Source organism: Hemicordylus capensis, chromosome 3 (genome assembly GCF_027244095.1).
Source record: "Hemicordylus capensis ecotype Gifberg chromosome 3, rHemCap1.1.pri, whole genome shotgun sequence".
Taxonomy (NCBI): domain Eukaryota; kingdom Metazoa; phylum Chordata; class Lepidosauria; order Squamata; family Cordylidae; genus Hemicordylus; species Hemicordylus capensis.
In genome coordinates, this window is record NC_069659.1 from 224996964 (window position 1) to 225022831 (window position 25868).

General features: G+C 44.2%; 1 protein-coding gene across 34 annotated transcripts in view; it reads right to left on the bottom strand.

Annotated features, from left to right (window-relative positions):
- Positions 1–25868, bottom strand: part of ANK3 (ankyrin 3) — a 661543-nt gene that overhangs the window by 214528 nt on the left and 421147 nt on the right. For 25 of the 34 annotated variants that reach the window (XM_053306987.1, XM_053306988.1, XM_053307002.1 and 22 more), the window contains 6 exons: positions 21454–21552; positions 13997–14095; positions 11222–11407; positions 10308–10331; positions 8897–8995; positions 1729–1827 (listed from right to left, as the gene is read on the bottom strand). In XM_053306987.1, coding sequence (XP_053162962.1) covers positions 1729–1827; positions 8897–8995; positions 10308–10331; positions 11222–11407; positions 13997–14095; positions 21454–21552 — 606 coding nt within the window. The remainder of the gene's footprint in view (positions 1–1728; positions 1828–8896; positions 8996–10307; positions 10332–11221; positions 11408–13996; positions 14096–21453; positions 21553–25868) is intronic. The other 9 variants (XM_053307003.1, XM_053307000.1, XM_053306999.1 and 6 more) reach the window with 1 other exon arrangement.

Consider the following 25868-nt stretch of genomic DNA (forward strand, 5'->3'; position numbering starts at 1 on the left):
GTGCATTGTGATAGCCGAGCCTGGAGGTTACCAGCTGATGCACCACTGTTTTGAGATTGTTCTCTTCAAGGAATGGACGCAGTTGTCGAAACAGCCAAAGCTGATCGAAAGCGCTCCTGGCCATAGCCTCCACCTGAGATAACAGGATGAGGCCAGGATCCAGGAGCACTCCCAAGCTGCGTACCTGTTCCTTCTGGGGAAGTGTAGCCCCATCCAGCACATCCCTCAAATTCCAATCTCCCACAATGAGCATCTCCATCTTGCTTGGATTCAATTTGCTTCAATTTGTTATCCCTCATCCAGCCCATTACTGCCTGTAGGCAAACATTTAGGGAGTGAATGCCATTTCCTGATGAAGATGATGATGATGGTGATGATGGTAAGGAGAAATAGATCTGGGTATCATCAGCATACTGATAACATCCTGCACCAAATCTCCTGATGACCTCACCCAGCAGTTTCGTGTAAATGTTAAAAAGGACTAGTGACAGAATGGAGCCCTGAGGGACTTCATATAATAGCTCCCGTTTTGAAGAGTAACTGTTGCCAAGCTCCACCATCTGGAATCTGCCTGAAAGATAGGAGTGGAACCACTGCAAAGCAGTGCCTCCTATCACCACATCCCCCAGGTGATCCAGAAGGATACCATGGTTGATGGTATTGAATGCCACCAAGAGATCCAAAAGAACCAATAGAGTCACACTCCCTCTGTCGATTCCCTGGTAAAGGTCACCCATCAGGGCAACCAAGGCAGACTCAACCCCATAGCCCGCTCGAAAGCCAGTTTGAAATGGATCTAGATAATCGGTTTCCTCCAAAACTGCCTGGAATTGGTTAACCACCACCCTCTCAATCACTTTGCCAAACCATGGAAGATTGGAGACTGGCCTATAACTATCCATCATTGAGGGATCTAGGGAAGGCTTCTTAAGAAGTGGTCTAATCATTGCCTCCTTCAAACAAGGAGGCATCCTACCCTCCCTCAGCAATGAATTAAAGATATTAACAAGGCCACCTCCAACAATTTCCCTGATAGACAGAAGCAGCCAAGTCAGGCAAGGGTCCAGAGAACAAGAGAAAGGCTGCACCATCCCAAGCAGCTTGTCCACATCATCAGGCATCACAGATTGAAACTGATCCAGTCTAATACTGCAAGAGGGATTGCTGGACACCACCTTAATAGACTCTGCAGAAACAGTGGAGTCCACGTCAGCCCAAATACAAGAGATTTTGTCCTCAAAGAACCCAATAAAAGCATCACAACAGAACAAAGTCCCCAGGGATTGGTTTGAACTGGAAGGAGCCTAAATCTAACTCCTCACAACTCGGGACAGCCTGAACGCAAACCTGCAGAAGCAATGCACGCAGACCAGAATTGGGGTTTTTTGCTGCATACACCGCTGCACGCACCGTTTCCTCATAAACCTTCAAGTGGGCTCTATGCTGTGTCCTGTCACATTCAAGCCAAGTTCTCCTCCACTTGTGCTCCAGTCGCCTACCTTGCTGCTTCAAACCCTGCAACCACTTTTAAAGCGTGTGTGCATGTGCGTGTGTGTGTATATATGTGTGTGTGTGTGTATTATTTTAAAAAACAACAACAACAAAAAACAAAAAAACTCTTACATATTTAATAAACAAATCCTATTCACTGCAGTAGATCATACTCCATAGGAAGTCTCCAGATACACATACCATGAGTATAATATGGTAATTTATAGTCAGTCTTACCCTTGTTTTGGCATCAATTTTTGCTCCTCTGTCAAGCAGCAGTTTAACCATATTTGTATTCCCTCTTTTTGATGCTACATGTAATGGAGTGATATCGTTCTGTGGAAGAAAATATAGGTAATCAAGGTCAATTTCAATATGATGGTGGCAGCGACAACTAATATTTATATACCGTTTTTCAACAAAAGTTCCCAAAGCAGTTTACATAGAGAAATAAAAATAAAAAAGATGGACACTGTCCCCAAAGGGCTCACAGTCTAAAAAGAAACGTAAAATCATCACCAGCAATAGCCATTGGAGGGACACTGTGCTGGGGCTGGATAGGGCGATTTTTCAATAAAGAAAATCGCCCTTTAAAAGGTGCCTCTTTGCTCAGTTAGCATGGGAAGTAAGCATTTGTACTTAACTTGGACTACATAGGTTTTGAAAACTGTGATTCTCAGCATGGGAAGTAAGCATTTGTACTTAACTTGGACTACATAGGTTTTGAAAACTGTGATTCTCAGGATGTTTGTTTTTATGCTCCGTTAGATCAGTGTCCTTGTGGTACAGTCACTTTCACAATGCAGATGACTCACCAAAGTGGCACATAGAACGTTGGAATTAGGCTAAGCAGTCCAATCCCTGCTTAGCCATGAAGATCACTTGGTGCCCTTGAGTAACTTCCTATATCAGGGAGCTTACAAGACTCATGGGATATATCAGGGATCCTACTTATCCTTACAACAATCCTGTAAGGCAGCACAGGCTGAAAGGCCATGACTTGCTTCAAAAAACCTTATGAACTTCATGGTGGGTTTAAATCAAACACTGGAGAAAATGATAGTTGTTTTTAACAGTGATATGATAAATGGACAGCTATGTGTCATGTAATCCCAATATTGTCTGCTCAAAGATTTTGCAGATTTTATTAGGAGTTCAAGAACATGCAAGACCTGTTTGACCAGAGATTACCAGAGTGGGGGATGCTTGTGTACACTACAGACAGCCATACCACCTGCATGTTTCTTAAACACTGTTACCTCTAGCCTAAGTCTCCCATTTCCAGTCCTGCTCCTCTACCCATTACATCACATCTTGGGAAATGTGTGGTGTGAGCAATGTGAGCACAACTCTCAGGCAGCAATGTGAGCACAACTCTTGGGAGGGATTCTGTCTTCGTACCACCAGTGCCAATTACATTAATTATGACTTTTTTTTTTCTGATCAAGATGTTCTACCAACACAATGCTTGGACAACTTGTTTTCACAGTAGCAGTTCTTTTCTACAACCTTCTGCTAACAGAAAATAAGATGATAGTTATGTTTTATGAGAGGTAGGACTACCCCAAGACACGATGGTGTCTGAGATGGAACATTCTGTTGATTCTCCACCATCAACACACAGACACACAGAAACACAGAAACAGACACACACACACACACACACACACACAGAGACACACACACGGCTCACAGGTATCATCGGCCACAACCTATCAGGAAAGTTCTCCTATGGAAGCCTGTGAGAGCTTTGTCACCCCAGGGGAGTAGATCAATATCGAAGGGCTTCTGTACCTGCAAAGCAACGTCAGTCAGCAAGAGTCCAGTGCTTTTATACTGTTGCTTTTATTGTGTGTAACTCTTCTAGCAACATCAAGATCCTCCAGCATGAGTGGATCTCTTCTCATTCACTTCACAGCCAGGTGCCTGGGCTCCCTACTAGTTGCCACACTAATTTTTGCTGAAGGGATTCTACAGTTTCTCTCTCCTTGGCTGCCTTGGACCTTGCTGAGGTCTCCTTATGGGAGGGTGTGGGCCCCACCAGCTCTACAGATGCTGGGTGTGGCACCTGCATTGGACAAAAGTCTGAGCTTTCCCCTGGGTCTTTCTGTCTGTCCTATTCCCATCTCCTTCCCTCTGTCTGTCTGACAAAACCCCTGACTCTCAACTCACGACCGCTATTGCCTTTGCTGCTGTCAGCCTGCTGGGCTCACAAAGCCCCACTGAAACAGTAGTTGTGCAAAGCCAGTACCTGTTCTTGTATTCTTGTGCAGCTCCCACTCATTTCAATGAGGCTTTAACAAGAGAACTTCCCAATGGACTGTGCCTTCACGAGTCAAAAATCTCCCCCCTCTCTCTGCCTCTTTTAGGAGCTCTCAAAATCCCTGCCTGTAGTGGCGGTCTTAACTCACTTCACAGTATGGCCTTTCTGAAGAGAGACTGTAAATGTTTGCACGTGCACATGCACGCACACACACTTCCATCATCTCCATCTCCGAATTCTGTTTATCAAGGCAACCATATGCAAATGTGCTGAACATTCAGGACTATTACGTAACTGACTCGTTCATGCACAAAGATCCAAGATGTAGCTAGATGCTCTTCACATCCTGCAGAATTGCCTAAATGGTGCTCTGCAATGTCTAATGTAATTGTCCAAATGTAACAATGTATCCAAATGAAAAACAATGATTTTTTTTAAAGCAAAAGGCATAATGCTAGGATGATGATGATGATGGTGATGATAATTTTGAGTTATGCCCTTTGTTGGGTTCTGGGGAAGTGGCTAACAGCTGGCAGAATAAAAACTACATCCTGATGGATGAGCAAAGCCATCTAAGTGTTAACTGAAAGGCATCTGCTTTTTGGCAAGGTGCCTCAGGGATGCACTGGATGCCTTGAATACTATCATAGGTAGCAGCACACAACCCAGAGAAGCGAGTGCGTTGCTCAGTAGGCATTTCTTCAAAACAGACCAGTGCTGGTGCCATAAACAATGCCTGCAGCAATATGTCAGGCTGTCTTGTACTTTGACTGATAACGACAAGTGTGCCATAAGCCATAACTTGTTTAGTGCTTGATAATGCACAGACACCTTCACTGCGTCACACCAGAAAAGATCAAACTAATATGCTCCCACAGACACATGACAAAGGGCAGGATGGAGATCCCATCTCTCTATGTGCTGTAGGGCACTATGAGTCATAGTTGTTAAGAGACAGAAAATACCTATAAGATACTTGCTCCCTTGTTACCCTGCCTTCTCCCTGTCCTCCTCTCTCCCACTTCCATTCATTGTCCACACACTATTACAAATTAGACAGTATGCACCCGGAGGGAGGGTCTTATCCCCTTGTGTATCTATCTATTTTAATAGGGCATGCCTCGCCTTTCCCTGTAAAGCAAGCACAAGGCAGCATACAATAACAAAATAGCATAACAACAGTATAAAAACAATAAGAGAGCAAAACATGAAAACAGAAGACTAAAAACACATACAGTCTTCACTGAGCAAACAGTAACCTAGCCTGCAAATGCCTGTTGAAAATAAAATGTATTCAGCTGTCGCTTAAAAACCACAAGAGATGATATATGTGTCTCTAGGGGCAAAGGAATTCCACAAATATGGCACTGCCATTGAGAAAGCCCTGTCAAACATATATTTGTTAAAGGCAGACTAGTGAAGCAAATTGAAGGGCAGAGCAGTTTCATATGGAGACAAGGCCCTCATGGTACCTGCAAAGCACCATCTGGGTGGGTGGTGCTATAGCACATACATCATCATCACATCCAGTGCCTTGATTAAGCAGGACTCTGCTCCGTGATATTAGACTGATATGCCTTGTACATTAGCCAAAACTCCCCAAAACAAAGGCAGCTCAGGCACTGCCTAACTTGTCCTTTTAATTTCAATGGAACTACTTTGAGTACATAGGAACATAGGAAACTGCCATATACTGAGTCAGACCATTGGTCTATCTAGCTCAGTAGTGTCTTCACAGACTGGCTGCGGCTTCTCCAAGGTTGCAGGCAGGAATCTCTCTCAGCCCTATCTTGGAGAAGCCAGGGAGGGAACTTGAAACCTTCTGCTCTTCCCAGAGCGGCTTCATCCCCTGAGGGGAATATGTTGCAGTGCTCACACATCAAGTCTCCCATTCAGATACAACCAGGGCAGATCCTGCTTAGCTATGGGGACAAGTCATGCTTGCTACCACAAGACCAGCTCTCCTCTCCTGAGTAATTTCTCTCATGTCAGTCATCATATTTATCTGCATACTTAGGCTGACTCTTATCTATGATCTGAAGGTGGCTTACAGCAAATTAAAGCATCTTTAATTAAACATAAAGATGAAAATAATAAAAACTAAAATAAAAGACTAAAAAGCAGACAAAATAGCACATCTAGCAGCAGCTAAAAAGCTCACCAAAGATCCCCTTGCAAGCCAACAGCCTGAACAAAAAGGATATTTTTAATCTGTTAATGAAGGCCATGAGGGAAGTAAGATAGTGGGTTTCTACTGCGAGTGAGTTCCACAGTCTGGAAGCAACCACCAAGAAGGCCCTATCCTGCATGCATGACAAGCAGGCCTCAGCTAACGATGGCCCATCGAGCAGAGCCAGAAGTTCTTGAAAAGTGGATAGATTCACTCAGGAGCAGGCAATTAAGATATACAAGAGCCAAAAGGTCTAAGGCTTTCAACATCAAAACCAGCACCTTGATTTGACTCTGGAAACAAATTGGCAGCCAGTCAGTTCTTTCAAAACTACAGTAATGCTGTCTTCCTGAGTAGCTCCAGATAATAATCTAGCAGACATGTTCGACACCAGCTGAACTTTATGAATGCTTTTCAAGGGCAGCCTCACACAGAGCGCATTGCAGTAATCCAAGCCCAATGTGACTCAGCACAGGTAATGGTAGCTAGATTTGTTTTCTTAAGGAAGGTTTAACAGGCTCCTTGTGAAATGGTGTAGCACAAAATATAAGAGACAGTGTTGTGAACCAGGATGTCCACATATCAAACCCTGCCTCTGCCATGAACTCACAGTGGCCTCAGGCAAGCCACTTTCTCGGCCATAAGGGTTGTTTGAAAGGATGACTGGGATAAAATGTGTACAGTGATCTGCACACTAAAGCACGAAGGCGATTCACACCACCTGTGAGTGGGGTGGGAAGGCAGCATCATGCCCTTCCACCTGGGTAATAGCCTGGGGCAAAAACCCAGACTACCCAGACTCAATCAGAGAACTCCACACGGGCAGCCCTACCCAAGGAGTAGGCAGAGCCTTGCTATATAAATGTGAAGTGTTATTAAATTTTAGTTATGTGGATGGATAACAAAGACTGCATTATTCAATCTATGATTCCTCATACAGTGCAGTCAAGAGAAGGAGCAGAGAGCCTGCAAATATTGGAAGGGGCATGCCTTCAATAAGCACATTTGGCACCCCACCCACCTCAAAGCCCTATGATAACTTGTCCTGAGGGTGGGGGGAATTATAACAGGAATTATATTATTAGTAAAGTTTTAAAAGAATGAAAGATGGACAACATTTTTCCTGTTCGCCAGGGGGTCTATCAGAAAAAAACTGGTAGGTCCCAGTATCACTATGTAATCTTTTAGAGGCAAGATTCTCCCCTCGCTGAGGTGGAAAGGGTGAGATTTATGAAGGGCCTCGGGAGGCCAGCATCTGGAAATGCTTTATGAAGAAATGCTGTTCCAAACCCTTCTGGTCTATCATCACCTCTGCGTTTGGTGCACTTCCCTGTTAATCATCCTGGCTGAAAAAAGTGTGCTTTGCTCCTCCACAGTTTGTTTCTCACTGCCAGCCCAACTGAGTTTCTAAGCACAGTGCAATGAAACCAGCCATTCTGTCATAACACACACAGGGCTGTCCGGTGTCCTTAGGGTAGGTGACCAGGGTGATCACCCCCAGTTCTGCACTCCTGTGAGCCCCACAATTGCCTCCCTGCCCTGCAGCTGGCGTGGGTTCTGAGAAGCTTCCTCTACACCCCGCACACCGGGAGCATGTGGCTGCCCAAGACTGGGGGGCTTGCCCGCCATTGACAGGCTCCCCTTGTGCTGGCGCAGGCTGCCTACAGCTCCTCCCCCCCGACTATCAGCTGTTCGGTGGGTGGGCAGGGCTTCCAGCGGCCTCTCTGCCGGCCTCCCTAAAACTCTCCTGTGTGGACTGGCAGGCTGCCTGCAGGCAGCAGCAGAGAAGAGAGAACACCAGTGCACTGTGCACACCCTCTGCCCTGCCCTGCAGCCTTGTGCTGAGCTTCTGCTTTTCTCCTCAGAGCCAGCAATGGAAGGTTTGGGATTTCCCTTTTGTGGTTATTCCTTCCACTGTGTATTTATGGAATGGCTTGCTATAGGGCTTTGATATCAGGCAAAGATGTAGGGCAGGATGGGAGGGCTCTGTATATTTAATCTATTGATCTTTAATAACAATATATATTTTTAATTTTTAAAAAGACCCATTTAAAAAGTCCTACAAGTGGCTTGTTTCATGGTAGAAAATCGCAAAAACTTCTGGAACTGAAGGCTCCCCTTGGGCCATCATTCCAGCCCCATGTGGAGGAATCTGCTCTTTGCTTTCTTAAAAAAGGGTGAAGTACCCCTTTTGCCCCACCCTTTAAATCTCCAAGAATGGCTTGGCATAGGGCTTTGATACTGAGCACAGATGTAGGGCAGGGCGGGAGAGCTTTGTATATTTAATATGGAGTGGATTGGTCAATGCATTGCTTTGTAATATTATTCCTCTACTGCCGTAAAGCTGCCAGAAAGAGTTCTCTCTACCCATAGAGTATTTCACACCGAGTGAACATGGAGCTAATTGTAAACAGCCAAACAAACAAATACACACACACACATATATATGTTATGGCCAGGTTTTGTTATATTATTGTTAAAATACGTACTGGTTTATTGTAAATGTTTGCTGGTCAATGACCGAATAAACTTCTATCTATCTATCTATCTATCTATCTATACACACACACACATACACACACAAACAGGAAAATGTACGATGCACAAGTTGGTTTGTAATCCAGAAGGTCTGAGTGAGAACTGTGAAGCAAGGGGCATGTGTTGTGCTTTTAACCTTTTTTCCTTACCAATGCACTATATGTCCAAGCTGTTTGGACATGTCCAAACAAACTCACTTAGTCACACTATTTACACATTACGTGATCCGTCAGTATGATTTTGTAATCATATGAAATGTTAAGGAGGCCCCGCACATGGCTGTACAGAATGTTTTGGATTGTAACTTAACTATACAGTATGGCTAAGGTGACAAAGCACTGATTGTGCTATAATTAACGTCTGCACCAAGCTTTAGAAGTAATATTTAAGTAAAACTTAAGCATTTTCTATTAATCCTAATAATTAACACCTACCCTTGCCGTAAAGTCCACAGCAGCACCACGATTTAAAAGCAGTGTAGCTACATTAATATTTCCATAGTGGGCAGCTATGTGAAGAGGAGTGAAGCCACTCTGAAAGAAAACAACAACAACAACACACACACACACAAAAAGCAAAACATAAATTATTTTTTTCAAATGTCTTCCAATGTCTCCTAAGATGAACGTCTTGCAGTAAAGACAAATTCTAGTAAGCAGAATACAATCCAATGCAATAATCCATTTTACTATTACTTTTCAATCACTGTACTTCTTTATTACATGTTTGAAGACTGTGAATAAAAATATACCAAGCAGAAGAGAAAGAAATTACCATGCCTATTCTGGGAGAAGAGGAGCAGAATAAGAGGCTTAACTATTTAAAAAAAAAAATATGCCAAAGAAAGTTAATACAATAAAAATGTTCATTAAATTTGGTAAACTAATTTCTTATTGAGAATATCTACATGTTATCAGTATTTATTATCTTCGCAAGTTAAATATTTCATAAAGCTTTCTTGCAGAAGTTCAAATGAAGTCACTGATAATAATTGCTGAATAGATTTAATAAATTCAAAGCAGATGCAAATTAAAACATCAAAGTCCATTAAAAAAAGATTAATATGAGGTTGTTTTTTTTAAAAAAAGGATTCCTCCTATAAAAGATAAAAGATCAATCTCCCACAGTGAGCAATCATAGTGGGTTAATATTATGATATTATTATCCCAACTCTAATTAGAAAGTGCCTAGCCAAACATGTCATCTCAGTGACTTGTTTTCATATGTAAGCCGTTTTCCTAGTTGTTGTTGTTTTTAATAAGGTAAAACATGCAGCAATTCAATCAGTCCCTGCAATGTATGAAACCTCAGAGGGAACTCGACACATTTCTAAAATCATCAGCAAGCCTCTTTAGCCATGCTAGCTGTCACTGCCTCAACCTGAAGAGTGTGTACACATTTTAGAGTCACTTGGAAGAACCAGTCCATTTTGTTGACACTGACGGTAAAGTGTCATGCAGGAGTCTAAAGGAACCAAGTCCTAGATGCAAACGTGTGTCAGGGATGTCTGCAGCTCTTGACACAGCTAATAAAACATTTGATATAGCACTGGAATCCTAGATGCCTTCCTCTTACACATAATGGTGCTTTTCTGCAGTGGCAGTTAGTTCCAAAGGAAGCATGCTTTTGCTTTTAAAACACCTGTTTCAGCTGCAGAGAGCCCTGGTATAGAGTACTACGTTCTTCTCTAGCACATGCTACTTTGCTGAATCTAAAGCAGGTCTCTACTCTTCTAAAAGGCAATGCAGAGAAGAGAAGGAAGAAATGATGCAGCAGCTCTACGTTGTGGAGGAGTGATGATGCATATATATATATATACACATATATAATATATTTTATATATACCTCAGTTGTTCTATTCACCATCATCTAGGTTAACACAGTTGGAAGCAAAGAAGGGGATAAAAATGAGTGGTTAGTTCTCTACCAGTGATAATGGATGCAAAAAGCTTCATGACCGCTGTATGGACGCTATGGTGAAAGCACAAATAGGCACAGAAGGATAGCAAGGCTGAATGGCAGGCTATTTTCCCCCAAACATCAATTGCTGTGCATTAAAAATGAGATTTCATAATTTCCCTGTTGCACAAACTGAGCTTCAGGAAATCCCCTTTTCCATTTTAGCCATCAAGTCTATGCCTACCTTTGGCAGCGGGGGGTGGGGCGTGGAGGGGGGGATTAAACATCGCTGTTGCCTCTGTGCTATGACTCACGGTTAAAAAACAAACTACACTCCTGATTTCTGTCTCTTTGTCACACTGTAGTGTCACAGTCTAGTTTCACCAAGAAACAGATCCCAGGAAAACATTAACACCTGATTTCTTACTGGAGCTCAGCTGCAGTGACTAGCATTTACCTTAAAAACAGAATGACTTGTGTTTACATTTTTCCTTTCTAGCTGTTGACATACTTCTTACAAGAGATAGTATTAATGAAAAGCCGGTCTGCACACCTTGTGACCCATCAAGGGAAACTAAGCCCTCCAGAGCCATGTCGAGTGCCCTGCCAGAGGGTTAATAAACTTTCTAGTTTTGCTGCCTTTCTGAGACTGCAAAGACAGATGGGATCTCAAGTGACTGGCATATCACCATACATGGCTAATGGGCTACGTTTCCCTTGGTGGTCTCAAAGGGTGCAGACCTGACCTAAACCCATGCTAAATCAAACAGAAGCAATAAAACCTAAAACGTACTGGATTTTCTTACATAAGCCATACTCCAGATACACATCATCCAACCTGTTTGTTTTTAACAACTAACCTTAGACTCCACATCTGCATTGTGGTCATTCTGCAGCAGCAGGGCAGCTGCCTTGGTGTCATCCTTGCGTGCAGCTATATGAAGAGCAGGAAGACGAACTTTCCCCTTTGTGTCATTTTCAAGCAACAAGGAAACCACCTGATCGTGACCCTGCTGAAGAGCTACTGCCAATGGGGTGAAGCCATCCTTTCCAACAATAAACAACAACAATCAGCAGATATGTTTCCAGGGAAACCAATGCAACAGTTTAATATTTAAGGGGTATAAATATATCATTACATCCAAAGTTAAAGCTTTAGACAGTGGTATAAATTGAAGTAGTAGTAGTGGTGGTGGTGGTGGTGTCAAGTTGTCCTAGGGAAATGGAAACAAGTTCTGGTGAGAACTAATCTGCCTACTTTCTTTTCACTATCCCTTCAACTGGACTAAAGTTGGTCCAAATCAGTGAGGCAGTTCACAAATTAGCTCACTTGTGCCTCAAACATTCATGCATCCACCATTTGAATTGGGGTGGATGACACCATCACAAAACACACCGTTGACGTATCCCTATGTGTCCCTACTACGGAAGTGCAAAATGTTTCGAGCTCAAAATGGGCTGTTTAAAGTGTTTCAAGCTAGAAACAAAATGGCATTCTAATGAAGAGCCTATTTTGAGCTCAGAATGGAACAGCCATGTTACGAGTTGGAACGTTTCAAGTGTTCCAAGTGCTTTTTTGGAGTGCTGTTTTTCCCAAGGAGAGCTGGTCTACCAAGCTGGGATCATGCACTAAGTCCAGGGTGGAGGTCTCGTCTACCTGCCTCATGTGGCGGATAGATCAGCCCTTCAAAGCAGGCCGATGTGCCAAGTCTGGAGCAGATGCCTTGTCTACCAGTTATCCAGCTCTAAACAGGAACTCACTCAAAACACTCAAAATTTTTCAAGTCGAAACGGGGCTGTTTCATTTTGAGCTCGAAACAAGCCCTTTATTTTAAGGTTGATACCTAGGCACACCTCTGGCGTGGTCGGTAAGGATGTCATCCACCCCAATTCAAGATGGCAGATGCATGAATGTTTGAGGGGCAAATGGGCTAACTTGTGAACCACCTGATTTGAACCAAATTTGGAGAAGTTGTAGGCAAACATAAAGTGTGTCTTTGAGTTGGTGTCAACTCTTGTGGTTGTCTTTGGTAGAATACAGGAGGGTTTTACCATTGCTATCTCCTGCACATGATGCCTTTCAGCATCTTCCTATATCGCTGCCCAATATAGGTGTTTCCTGTAGTCTGGGAAACATACCAGTGGGGATTCAAACTGGCAACCTCTGGCTTGCTAGTCAAGTCATGGCATAATTTGTGATCCACCCCAAATCAAGATGGTAATGCATGAACGTTTGAGGCGCAAGTGGGCTAACTTTCAAACCGCATAACCAATTTGGACCAAATTTGCTACAACTGTAGGGACACATAGGGGTGGCTCAAGGGCATAGTTTGTCATGATGTCATCCACCCTGAATCAAGATGGCGGACGTTTGAACAGTTGAAGCACAAGTTGGCTAACTTGTGGCCTGCCTAACCTATTTGAACCAAATTTGGTACAGTTGTAGTGAGTGACACATAAAGCTGAAGTAAGTTAATTTGTGAAGATGGTAATTATCAATTAAGATTATAGTGAAAGGAAAGTAGGCAGATTAGTTCTTAGCAGAACAACTTGTTTAAATTGCAGTGTAAACTCTGGTGGTGTTTGGGTTGTTTTTACTCTAAATTGCAGTGAATGCCAAATGAAACAATAAGCTCATGTTTTCTGGTGTCATTTTTGCATATGCAAAAATATCAGTATAAAGACACTATTATCTTTGCTGCTGTTCTGTCCATGTTCTGCCAAAGGAAAACACTTAGAAGGGTTGACTTTTTCTAAAATTGCAGTTGGTGTCATGCTCAGGGCAAGCCCCTCATTTTCATCTTTCTGTGATTTACTTTGGGGTATATTCAACCCTGACAGTGGTTAAGTAAGATACACTTTTTAATCAGTCAAGCGTTAAAATTTTTATTTTTCTTAAACTGTTGATTAACACATACATGTGTAGATAACTCAGTACAGTTACTCAGATGAATGGCAGTCTGCTGAAAAGCACTGAATCTTGAGGTAAGATGATGAGGCTATTCCCACAATCAGGCGAAATCGGGCTAGGGGAGCCTAGCCCGATTTCGCCTGATCGTGGGAACCACTGGGCTTGCAGGCGAGCCCGGTGGCCTCCAGGCGGTTAACCCACCAACCCCCCCTCCTCTTAAACTGGGTTTGTGGAGCAAGTGCTCGGCAAACCCGGTTTTTCTGCTCATGAGTTGTCGCAGCTACTCACGAGGAGACCCCCAACCGGGAGGCTGAAAAGCAGCCTCTTGGCTCGGGGGTCTCTCCAGCATGCCCTGCGCACTCACACAGGGCATGCTGGAGCTTTCAGGGGCTGCACGGCCCCTGAACTCCTCAGCCCCAGCCGGCTCCATGATGGAGCTGGCAGTTGTGTGGACAGCCACTGCGGCCGCCCAGAGCAGACTGTCTGCTCATCTGCAGGGAGAGCGGGCTAAGTGGCTAAGCCCGCTCTTCCTGCAAACCCCCTAGAGGCTCTTCTCACAGATCGTGAGAAGAGCCTCGATATGAAAGAGCTATCTGCAGCATTTTACCTGTGATGGATAATTCACACAGGCAAGATACCACTTAACATATCAGTCATCAAGTGAGGAATTTGCATATGTGAACCACCTTCTGATATTTATGTAATGTACATAGTGAACATTTACCTCTGTGGCAAGGCTTTGACTTGCCCCGTTATCAAGAAGAAACTTAACCACTTCCAGGTGATTTTCTTGAGCTGCCATATACAATGGTGTGAAGCCATTCTGAAAAAAAAAGAGAAGTATAATAGGATAAGCCCTATTTTTTGGTGGGGGGGGGGATCTAAAGTTTTACTCAGCTGATCATTTAGGCCTGGTCCACACATAAGACAGTATGAGGTATTAAGTCCTGAGATGATAGAGTGGTTTTGTACCAGTGTAGGCTACAAGTGTGAGATCACATTTTTGAGTGGTTTCCTATGTAAAAATAAATAAATCTTACAAACAGAGAACTAGCACAGAAGGGAATGATGTGCTGATTTATTTATGTTTTACTTACAGGAAGTGTCCTCTGCACAAGAAGGGTGGAATAACAAATAACAAAAAAAAAAGTGCATAGGAAAAAATATTTTGGTTTGTAAAGGTTTTCACATGTACTCCTGCTTGTGGGCAATGCTGGTTCAGCAATTAGGACACAGTTGTTCACTTATGGGGGGGAAAGAGCCAATGCCAACAGAAATGCAAAGTCAGCTCCAGGGAAGAATTCTATGGATGTTCTCATCCCTTTCTGCTGATTTCAGCAAACCATCTATACTCTTATGCTTCCCAAAGGAGCATGTTGTGATTGGTGTTGCAATCCGTAGATAAGCCCTTCCTAAAGGGTTTTTTCACATTATATAGAAGCAAACCTGGGTTTCCCACCAGGTGTATACCCATAAGTTGCAGCCATTCATGAGTCCTTGTTTGTAAGCATGCATTTGTCCCATTCACCCACCGCATTTTTAGAGGCAAGCTGCTCCTACCCACTCTTTAAATCTTGCCTGGTTAACAGCTGACATGCTCCAGTATCATTCTGAGGATTCAACAGAGGTTTCCAATTAAGCAGATGGGCAAGATGTGTTCAGCTGCTGTCAGCTGGATGACAGTTGGTCAAAGTGAATGTGGTGTCCAACTGTAACAAACCACTGGACAATCACAAAGGCACAGCTTGAGTAGAAATGTGACAAAATTGTGCTGTTTCCAGTGTGAACTCAGTCATGAAAAAACTCCCTCCCTGGCAAGCAAGGAAAATAAGCTCAGCTTGCTAAAATGGGTTATTCACATTTTTCAGTTCAATGTCCTTAAACCTTTGGTGAACTTGACACAGGATCAGCAGGCCTTAGGTATTTGGTCAAGACTTTTCATAAGACAAAGGCCTTTGAGAGAGCTCTGGTTTAGGTAGGTTTTAGCTGCTTCTCTGATTTTATTTATTTGATTGATTGATTGATTTCTATACCGCCTTTCCAAAAATGGCTCAGGGCGGTTTTAACCGTGAACTCACCATTACTTTAGTGTTAAGTTGATCACTGTTTTCAGACTGTTGCAATGTTCCATATTGCTTGGAATGTTATGGCGTTTTAATGGTTTTTTATTCATCTTGTGAGCAAATTTGTGGGCCTGCTCAGGCCAAAAGGCAGGATAGAAGCTAACTAAATATAATCTGACATGCTTTCCTCTCTCTTGCCATGTGTCCCACATCGAACATGCTGCAATGCAGCACCAAGAAGGCCATTCACACCCAGTCAAACATTCCTGTGTCTCACCTTGAAGTATCTAGCATCAGTTCCTACCCAGACTCCTGGAATGAAAGAAGAGGAATGGTACTGTGCACAGGGGCCCAGAAAAGAATGAGATACTGAATACTTCAAGGTGAACCATAAGAGGGCTTTTGCTTGATATGTCGAGGTAACTAGCTCACACTGTGCCTCATTCCCAAATCTGGTCTTAGTCATGAAAGCAGAGGGGTTAAATCATCCTGAATCCTCCTCCTCTCTCCTATCTATCTATCTAATTCTCGAAGGTGTACTCATGGCTAATCCTGTGCATGGCAGCTCTCTTGAGAGTTCACAAGCAGAAGCACTGTGGTGTTTGGGCAGTGCGGATTCCATATGCAGATAGGGAGGAGGAGCCTGTGGCACAGTGGTGATTGGACAGTAGGGATTCCATATGCATATAGGGAGGAGGAGGCCTGTGATGGTTAAGGACAGTTGGAATGCAACTGTTGCTGGTTGGAAGATATTTTTGATTGTAGAGGAGAGGAATCTCTCTCTCTATATAAAAGGATAGTGGGCAAAGAGAGGGGCCATGAGGGAGGAAAGCACCCCTTCAGGAAAAGGAGGCTGCCGTTGTGTGAATTAGATGAGGAAACAAGATGAACAAGATCTTTTAACTCAGGAAGGGAGGAAGGGAGGGAGAGAGAGAAAAAGAAAAAAATATATAAGGGAGGGGAAGAAAGACAGAGGGGAAGAGTTAGTGGAGGAGAGAGAAAGAGAGAAAAAGAAGGGAGGGGAAGAGAGAAAGAAGGAAGGGCAAGGGACGGGCCTGAGCCTGTCAGAAGCCTGAGGGGAACAAGTAGCCATGGAGGTGCCTATTGTAAACAAGGAAGGGCCCAATCAACTAGTCGTGTGCATGGTTCGGTTCAGAGGCCATTGTCAAGGCCTCCGAACCGGTCCGGAATTCCGGGGGTTCGGTTAGGCCCGGGGGGGGAGTGTATGTCTTTAAGGGGGGTGGTAGTACTTACCCCCACACACACACCGCTCTTCCCCCTCTGGCGCTGGTGGTTTTCAAAATGTTCTTGGGGTGGCAGAGTTCCTCCCTGCTGCCCCTGCCCCCATCGTTGTCCTTGAGAGCTCAAAAGCAGGAAGAGCTGGTGGCGCGCATGCGCCCTTCGCGGCATGCGCGCTTGTCTCCGCTGCTGGCGCGCACGCGCAGCATGACATATGCGGCGCGCGCACGCCAGTGGCAGAGATGAGCGCGCGCCGCGAAGGGCACATGCGCGCCACCAGCTCTTCCTGCTTTTAAGCTCTCAAGGATGACAACGGGGGCAGGGAGGAACTCTGCCGCCTCAAGAACGTTTTGAAAACCACCAGCGCCAGAAGGGGAAGAGCGGCGGCAGGGTAAGTACTACCACCACCCCTTAAAGCTACACCCCCCCGTGCCGAAACGCCCCGCCGTGGTTCCGTGCACATCCCTACAATCAACCACTGGTGTTGTTTTGGGCTACTGAGGCCTTTGGCAGAGACAGGCAGACAGGGAAAGGACGGGCCCAGGCCTGTCAGGAACGAGTGGCCATGGCGGTGGCCAGTGTTCCCTCTAACAGGGATTCCCAGAAGTTGCTGACTATGACTCCAATAATCCCCAAGCAAAAGCCATTGCAGCTGGGGATTCTGGGAGTCGTAGTCAACAACATCTGGGAATCCCTGTTAGAGGGAACAGTGGCAGTGGTGACAGCGAGGAAGGGCCCAATTAACTGCTGCTGCTTCTATGAGGAAGAGCAGGAGTGGGGCTTGGGTGGGGGTGGGGAGATCTGGGGATAGGGGGCTGCAGCTTGGCCAATAGGCACCAGCAATGCTGAAGTCACAACTAAGAGTGGTGAGGGGGATGGAGTAAAGGGATGTAGGAGTGACCAAGAGGGGTGAGGGGGATGGAAGCAACCGGATGGAGGAGGAGGAGCAGGATTGTGGCTCAGGTGAGGGTGGAGACTTCTCTGAGGTGAGGGGTACTGTGGCCAGAGGTGAGGAGAGCAATCAAGTACTAGCACGCAGATACTCTGTGCAGGTTAAGCTAGTTTCAATTATTTCCCTCTGAGCTATTGGAGAGTTCTGGATCTGGTGCTATCTGGCTATTACCAGGCTAACTTAGCAAAAACTGGTTACAGGCTTTACAGGAAGCTCATCCCCTTCCTGTCAGGAAAGGAAACATCTCCAACACCCTATCATCCATCACCATGTCTTCCCATCATCTTGTTCTCCCTCTCAGTTAGCCTCAGCTTCAGTTCTGCTTCTGAGGCATGTGGGCCATTCGGTCAGGAGTGGAGTCTCCCATGGTGTGGGGCAGCCCTCCACCCACTTGAGAGAGGTCTGTCTCCGCATGCCGCCAGCTCGTCTGGTGGTGACTCAGGAGCAGGCCTTCTCTGTAGTCGCTCCTGGGCTGTGGACTGCGCTCCCTATAGATATCCATGGCGTAACATCTTTGTTAGCCTTTAAAAGGGCCCTTAAGAGACATTATTTTAGCCTGGCTTTTAATAATCCTTAAATGTTTTAATAGTTTTATTGTGTTCTATTGTATTTATGGTTTGTGAACCACCTAGACTAGCCTTCAGAGTCAGGCGGTATATAAATTAAATCAATAATAAAAATACATAATAATTTGGCATCAGTGAAGTTCTCAAAGTTTGGGCTAAAAATAATGTAAAGGGCTTGAAAAAGCTGGCCTCAACAGAGAGCTGAACTTTTCAAGCTCCCAAAATTATTCTCCAATTGGAGTAGTTCACTGTATTTCACCCCACACCAGGTCTCCACCCCAACCCTTACTTACTGGTCCCCAGCAGCAGTGAGTGAGAGCAGTGGTAGCTTCTATGCCTTTCTATCTAAAGCACAGTGATGGAGTAGCAGACTATTGTTGTTGTTTTTTAATCTTGCTCCAGACAGTCAAAGCAAAGGGACTAGTAGTCTTTCCAAGAGCTGCTGCAGTGCCCACAGCCTTTGGGAAGGCTACTACTCTGAAGAGCCACTGTGCCTTTCTTTTGACTGCTTGGAAAAAGAGTTCTTTTTTAAACAGCCTTCTGCTGTGTTGCTGCATTTTATACAGGAAGACAGAGAAGCTGCTGCTTCTCCTGGTCACCACCACTGTGCACCAGTAAAATGAAGGATGGGGGCCGGTGGAGAGAGTTTTTGGGAGAAAGGAAGTGGAATTTTCAAAGCCTCATTTTAGCTTGGAAAATAATAAAAATACCCTGATTTGGAGTGGGGAGGTCTGACAAGGCAAGTGGGGTGTGTGTGTGTGTGTGTGTGTGTGTGTTGGATCACGTGTGCTGGATCATCTTTCATCCCAACAATATAAATGGTCTGGTGCATCACAGTGTAGCCAGTGTAGTGGCAGTGAAGCTGGTGTGGAATGGCAATATGTCAAATGGACCCAAACTAATTCAAAATCACCTCATCTCTATAATAAAAACACTCTTTATTTCAAATTCAAACTTTAAAAACACTAAAATACTGACGAAGATTATTTCAAAATATATCACTTTAAGCAATGCTCTTCATGAATCCTCCATCAAGAATTTTAGTGGAGATGGAATTATTAATTTCATTATTACAGCGTAATCACATTACTATAACAGCCTTTTTCCCTCCAAAAGAATTTCATTTTTGCATTTAAACTGACAAAGGAAGTACCCCTTTCAGGATGTAATTCTGACAGCTTTACAGTAGCAGCAGAAAATCTCCCATTCTGCTTTTATCATTAGTCATTCCAGCCATGTAACAATGCAGTTTGGAGGACGCTGGAGGGCAGACCTTAAACAGAAGGTGAAATGTTTTGCTGTGCTCTGTGTTACATGATGCTTAAAACAGACCAACAAGCTCTTCTGGATCACACAGCAGCCAACATTCACCTGGTAACTGCATGGGAAGTTGTCAGAATTCACTTTCAGAATGGACTCCCCACCCCCTTTAACAATTGCTCTTAAATGTGAGGAAAAAGAGAACATTAAGTCAAGGGCTTCTTAATTAAAAATCTGAAGTCGGGCTGAACCGGAAATACTCCTCCTCTTCCATGCACATTTTTGCCAGCACAAAAACTAAACAAAACCCTCATTTTGGTGATCTTTTATTTCTTCTTGCAAGAACATATGCAATTTTTTAAAAAATTGTACTGAATCTCAAGCATCTTCATCTACTACAGCAAATCTCAGGATTGAATGTTGAATTTGCAGAACACCCATTTGCCCTTTTCTTCCTAGCAGAATACGCAAATATCCCATCAGCGGCCCTGCCAGTGACATCTCATGCACGTGACATGGGGGCATGGCCCAGGCTTGGGATATCCTGCCCCAGCCCTCCCAATTTCATTTCCAGCCAGTGTTTGCTGGTTGGATGTATTTATTTCCCTTTCTGTCCCTCACTGGATGGAGAGAAATAAACACCGCCAGGCAGCAAACACTGGCTGGAAATGAGCTTAGGAGAGCTTGCACAGGCTATCCTGAACCAGGTCCATATCCCCGTGTGCATGATGTCATACGCTAAGGGGGCAGGGCCCAGGCTTTGGATAGCCCATGCAAGCTCTCTTCCCAAGCTCATTTCCAGCCAGTGTTTGCTGCCTGGCAGTGTTTATTTCCCTTTCCCTCCAGTGAAGGAGAGAAAGGAAAATAAATACATCCAGCCAGCAAGTGCTAGATGGAAATGAAATTGGGAGGGCTGGGGCCGCCCCTCCAATGTTTGGGCCATGCCCTCTTTGCACATGGCGTCACGTGCATGGAGGGCACCAGCGGCCCTTTTCATTGGTAGCCCAGGTTTTTTGAACCCTGCTGTGCAATGGTGGCTTCACCTCGGCAAACATTCTTATAATAAATACCCTATCATGAAAAAGCATTCAACAAGAATTATTCTCAGTTAACATTATATTTAAGACCATGATCTTGACCACACTATTTTGAGATTTTTCTAAGTCCACTGATGATAGCATGTCTGCCCGTTATAGCTTTGTGATGCCTTCCTGCTGATTCTGTGATCTCTGACTAGGACGGTAAAATCACCAATGAGACTTGATCAGAGAAGAGCAGGAAGAAAGTGCTAGTGGGTGGGGAGGGTGGAGATTGTATAGAAGAAGCAGTAACAAGGGAAACACTGGAACCAAATCGGGCAAGGGAGAAATATTCACACAGTCTGTGGAGAGTGGGGGCAGAATTTCTATTCTGCTGAAATTGCTAATTTCAACCTGAAAACGGAAAATGGGGAATATTCAGTGCATACCTAGCCTGAAGTTAATTATTGCACATTTTCTCCCAGCAGAAAGTTAGCCCATAGAAGGCTTTCAGATGGGCTTCTTGCAGCTTCAACTGAACCAGCCCTATCTACTTCAAAGCTTCTCAAGCATTAACATGAGACAAATAAGGAAGCACTCAAGGATTTTATTTATTTATTTATTTATTTTTACATTTTTATACCGCCTTTCGTTAAAAGAAAACCCCAAGGCTTATGTAGCTAAGTGTATTTCAGAATCCTTTGTTTCAGGTTTTAATATTTTACATTGTCCTTTGCCATCCCTAGAAAATCTGGGGCTGCCTTTTATGCATTTCCAATAAATATGTGGGCAGCTTGATAATACGGGGCTGCTCTTTGTGCGTTTTCAATAAATATGTGGACCCTCCCCTCTTAGGATCAGGGGGCTGTTGCTTAGAGATGCTTTTTGTGGTGATGCTAAAAATGAATACAAAGAGCTTTGCACTCTTACAGCCATTTCATTTGGTGTGGTATAATTTTATTATTTTTATTGACAGCAATGAAGCTGCTGTATATTGTGGGGACATAACATGTGCAAGGGCATATGTTGAATAAGAGAAAGAATATTTTTAATGCTAATTGCTATCAGTGATGCAATTTTACCTGAGATTGTGCATTGACGTTGGCCCCATTTGTAACTAGCACTTTCACCACTTCGGTCTGTCCAGCCAGAGATGCTATGTGCAAAGCTGTGTTTCCTTTCTGAAATGAGAGAAGGGGACGGAATGTGAAAAATGTTCAGTGCACTTTAGAATCATACACAACAGGAAGGCATAGCGGAATATGTTGACAGCACAGCAGATTGTCAACTTAATACTGTCAAGTATTATGTTCAGGGATTCTATATATTAGTTTTCTGGTATGGTCAGGACCTTCAAAACCATTTTAACAGGCACTGGTTAGGGTTGATATAGTCTGATATAAGCAAGCACACACAAGCACACACAAGCACACTGAACTAAGAATAGGGCCAGTCCTAACATTAGACAAAACAAAGCTTAAAATGCAGCAAAATATTAGTAATCTGTGTGCATGTGCAGATTGCCTATGCATTCATGTAAGGGATTGAAATCTATCCATTTGGTGTCAGACCTTTTGGGCCTCATGGAATACTGTTCATGAGGGTACCAAAACCTTTGGAAATAGCCATTTTAGGATGTGGCTGACTGCTGTAGAAATAGAGGGCTGAAAACATTCTATGCATCTGGAGTAAGCTGCATGATACCTTTTGGTAATAGCAAAATATATTTGGCCACTGGGAGGGGATTTTCTGTTTTCAAAAGCCAATATGTCTTGAGCTGACCCTGCATGGAAAATAGTAATTTGCTATCCTATCATGCTTTCACCACCAGATATATTTCATTTTCTAGCCTTCCATCTCCACATTGTGATTGTCTGCTACACTCATCCATAGCACCACCATCCTTTATGGAGGTTGGTGATGTTATAGAAGAACCAAGGAGTTACAATGCTAAGCAGTTATAATTTCTTACTGCTCCCACCAACTTCTGGCCCTTCCAGCTTCCATATGCTTCCATATGAAAGGTAAGGTGTGCCTTCAAGTCAGTTTTCAACTCCTGGTGCCCACAGAGCCCTGTGGTTATCTTTAGTAGAATACAGGAGGGGTTTACCATTGCCATCTCCCACGCAGTATGAGATGATGCCTTTCAGCATCCTCCTATATCGCTGCTGCCCAATATAGTTGTTTCCCATAGTCTGGGAAACATACCAGCGGGGATTCAAACCAGCAACCTCTGCTTGATAATCAAGTAATCAAATTTAGCAAGAACATAGTGACTTAAAAGAGATTGCAGCTAAGCTTCTCTCTCTCTCTCTCTCTCTCTCTCTCTCTCACACACACACACACACACACACACACACACACACACACAATTTGTAACCACAGAAAGATTGTTGGACTTTAAAAACTTCAGTTCATAACTCAACAAACTAATTAAGAGTTTTGGTTAAAATTATTTTTAATGAATGTTAGCAAAAATAGTGCAAGACATTATAATAGAAATCTAAATTTTATCAGCAACTAAAATCATTAATGCTAAAACAAGGTTGTTCAGTAATGAGGACTATGTGAAATATGTATTATGAAGCTGTAGTTAATTCGCACATTTTTATTTGGATATCATTAGCAGAATTTCCATACCTCAGCTGACCGGATACAAAAGAAAACAGGGCATCTATACCTTACAGAATGGTGCAGAAGGAAAAGTTTCAGCAGGTGCAGCTTTTCCCATTCTTGCACGTTGCACATGTGAATTCCTTCTATGCATAACTAAAGGTTATCCCCCTTTGCATTTGATCACTCTATCCAAAATATGTGTATGTACACATGCTTCCAATAACCTTAACAGGAGAGGTTAAAAATAAAGCTCAAATCATCCATTATGAGATGTATTTTGAACCATGAAATTTCAGGTTATATGTAGAAAGCTGTAAACTGTATTTTATATATAAACCGAGCTTATCCAAATACAAATGCTGGATTTTGAATTGTGTGGGCTATTAACATAATTTTAATGGTCCTTCACACCCATCTATTTGCTGCCAGCTATCTAAACCAAATATGTAATTATTGCCAAAAAAAACCACCAATAGAAAACTGGACATTTATATGAGCTTTGCAAGAGGAGGGTTCATAACTCAGAGGTAGGACATGCAGAAGGTCCAAGATTCACTTGTCTGAAACCCAGAGAGCTGTCAGTGTAGACACTATTGTCCTAGATGGATCAATGGTCTAACTCAGTCCGAATGTTTTATCTCTCAAAGAACCCATCTTTGAGTTCTTTTAATATGCAAGCATGTTTCTGAGCTTAAGGGGCTTATATTTGTCATGCCATAGACACATCACTTCTTTTGAATGAAAAGAGGAATTCTTGGAACACCAACCAGAACTTGTTGTATCCATAAGAGCCACTGTGCACCTCATAAGCTGCATTATACTCTCTGATGTTCCAATGAGTGCTAAAGAAGAGGTTGGCAATATGTATCCTGACACCAGAAGATTCCTGTTAGAATATCTTTGTTTCAAAGTAAGAGCAAGAAGAGATGAGCAGAAGTCCCATATGCACAGTAGCCCCAGAATAGTTAAGATGTGGCATTGTTTCAACATTCTGCTGTTATGAGCCCTGAACAGTCTATTGGTGATAAGATCTAAATCATCTGTCCAACCTACCTGAAAGTTTATAGACCACAACAAAGTGCCAAGCAAGACTACCTCACCATATCTGGTGCAGATCTGATGTATAATGAGTGAAAGGTGACAGTTTAAAAACTGATCCTTAAACTGGAAAACAAGGGGTTTTGGTTTTTTCATCACCAGATAAAATATAATAATTGCTTTATTTTTTTCATTTAAATGGTTTTTTAAATTCAGGTATATGCTGAAGCCCCCATAATTACAGAGTAAAATAAATTAAGGGTGCAAGTCAGTGATTTTGTCCATTGGGGGTTTGAAACCAGAGTTGCAAGGGATAAGGTTCTGACAAAAATCAGGAAACAAATGGTTTTCTGATTCTGAATTTAACTGCTTGACAGGGAGAATCTAGGAGCACACCGGCTCTATGACAGTTAAACAAATGTTCCCTTGCTCCTCCTTTTCCTTTTAAGGGCTATTGTATTCTCTCTCCACTAAGGTGGCAGCACAATGACCTTGTGAGGGCATATGAGGAAGCAGCAAGATGGAGGATGGACTTGCAAGGGCAAATGGGGCAGCAACAAGGTGGTGATGAACTTGGTGGGGGGCTTGTGAGGGCATGCAAGGCAGTGATGAAGTGGGAAGGCATTGTGAGGGCATGTGTGGCAGTGGCAAGGTGGTATGGTGCCTTGTAAGGGCATGTGAGTAGGGGTGTGCATGGTCTGGTGCACCCCCGGTCTGGCACGGGGGGGACTGTTGCTTTAAGCGGGGGGGGGGGGGTTGGTAGTACTTACCCCCCCCCCGCCGCTCTTCCCACTCTGGTGCTGTGTCATTTGAAAAATCTCCTCCTCCTCTGCCGCCCCTGCCCCCGTCATTGTTTGTAAAGCCTTCAAAGAGACGAGAGCTAGCGGTGCTAGCGGCGCGCATGCGCTCTGACGCATACGTCACGGCGCGCGCATGGCAGTGTCAGAGACGAGTGCGTGCGCCGCACAGGGCGCATGCGCGCCACTAGCGCTCGTCTCTTTGAAGGCTTTACAAACAACGATGGGGGCAGGGGCGGCAGAGGAACTCTGCAGCCCCAAGAAGATTTTTCAAATGACACAGCGCCGGAGGGGGAAGAGTGGCGGGGGAGGGGTTTAAGTACTACCACCCCCCCGCTTAAAGTAACAGTCCCCAGACCACCGGACCGATCCGGCGGTCTTTTGAATTGTGCCGGACCGAACCATGCACACTCCTACATGTGAGGTGGCTGTGAAGTGATGAGAGGCCTTTTGAGGACATGTGAAGCCGTGGCAATTGGCAAATGGACACACAAGGGTATATAAAATGCTGGTAAGCTGGACGTGGGTCCTTGAGAGGGCACATGAGGTGATGATATGGTAGCAGGGGATCTTGTGACAGCATGTGAGGGCAGCAAGGGACCTTGTGAAGATATGTGGAACACTGGCATGGTGGCAAATTGACTTGCGAGGTGACACATGAAGATGTCGAAATTGACTTGCAAAGGCATGCAAGGCCTTTGCACCACAAGATGGTTTGGACCTTGTGAGGAGGCGCGAAGCCTGACCGCCTGCTACCTGTGTGCAGCGGCCCTGCTCATCCCGCCCCCCCCCCCGCGCCTGACATCAGGGACTAGCCACGCCCCCACATCAGGCATCAGATGCGGGAAGCATAGTCTGGCTCCTGAATGGACCGTTAAGGCTCCGTTCGGGAGTTGGAGTCCAACTCCCAAAGGGGCCGCACAGCCCCTTCGGGAGCTAAACTAAGGCTGGCACTGCTTTTGCAGTGCCAACCTTTTAACTCCTGAAGGGGCTGCACAGCACCTTCTGGAGCTAAACTAAGGCTGGCGCTGCATTCACAGTGCAGC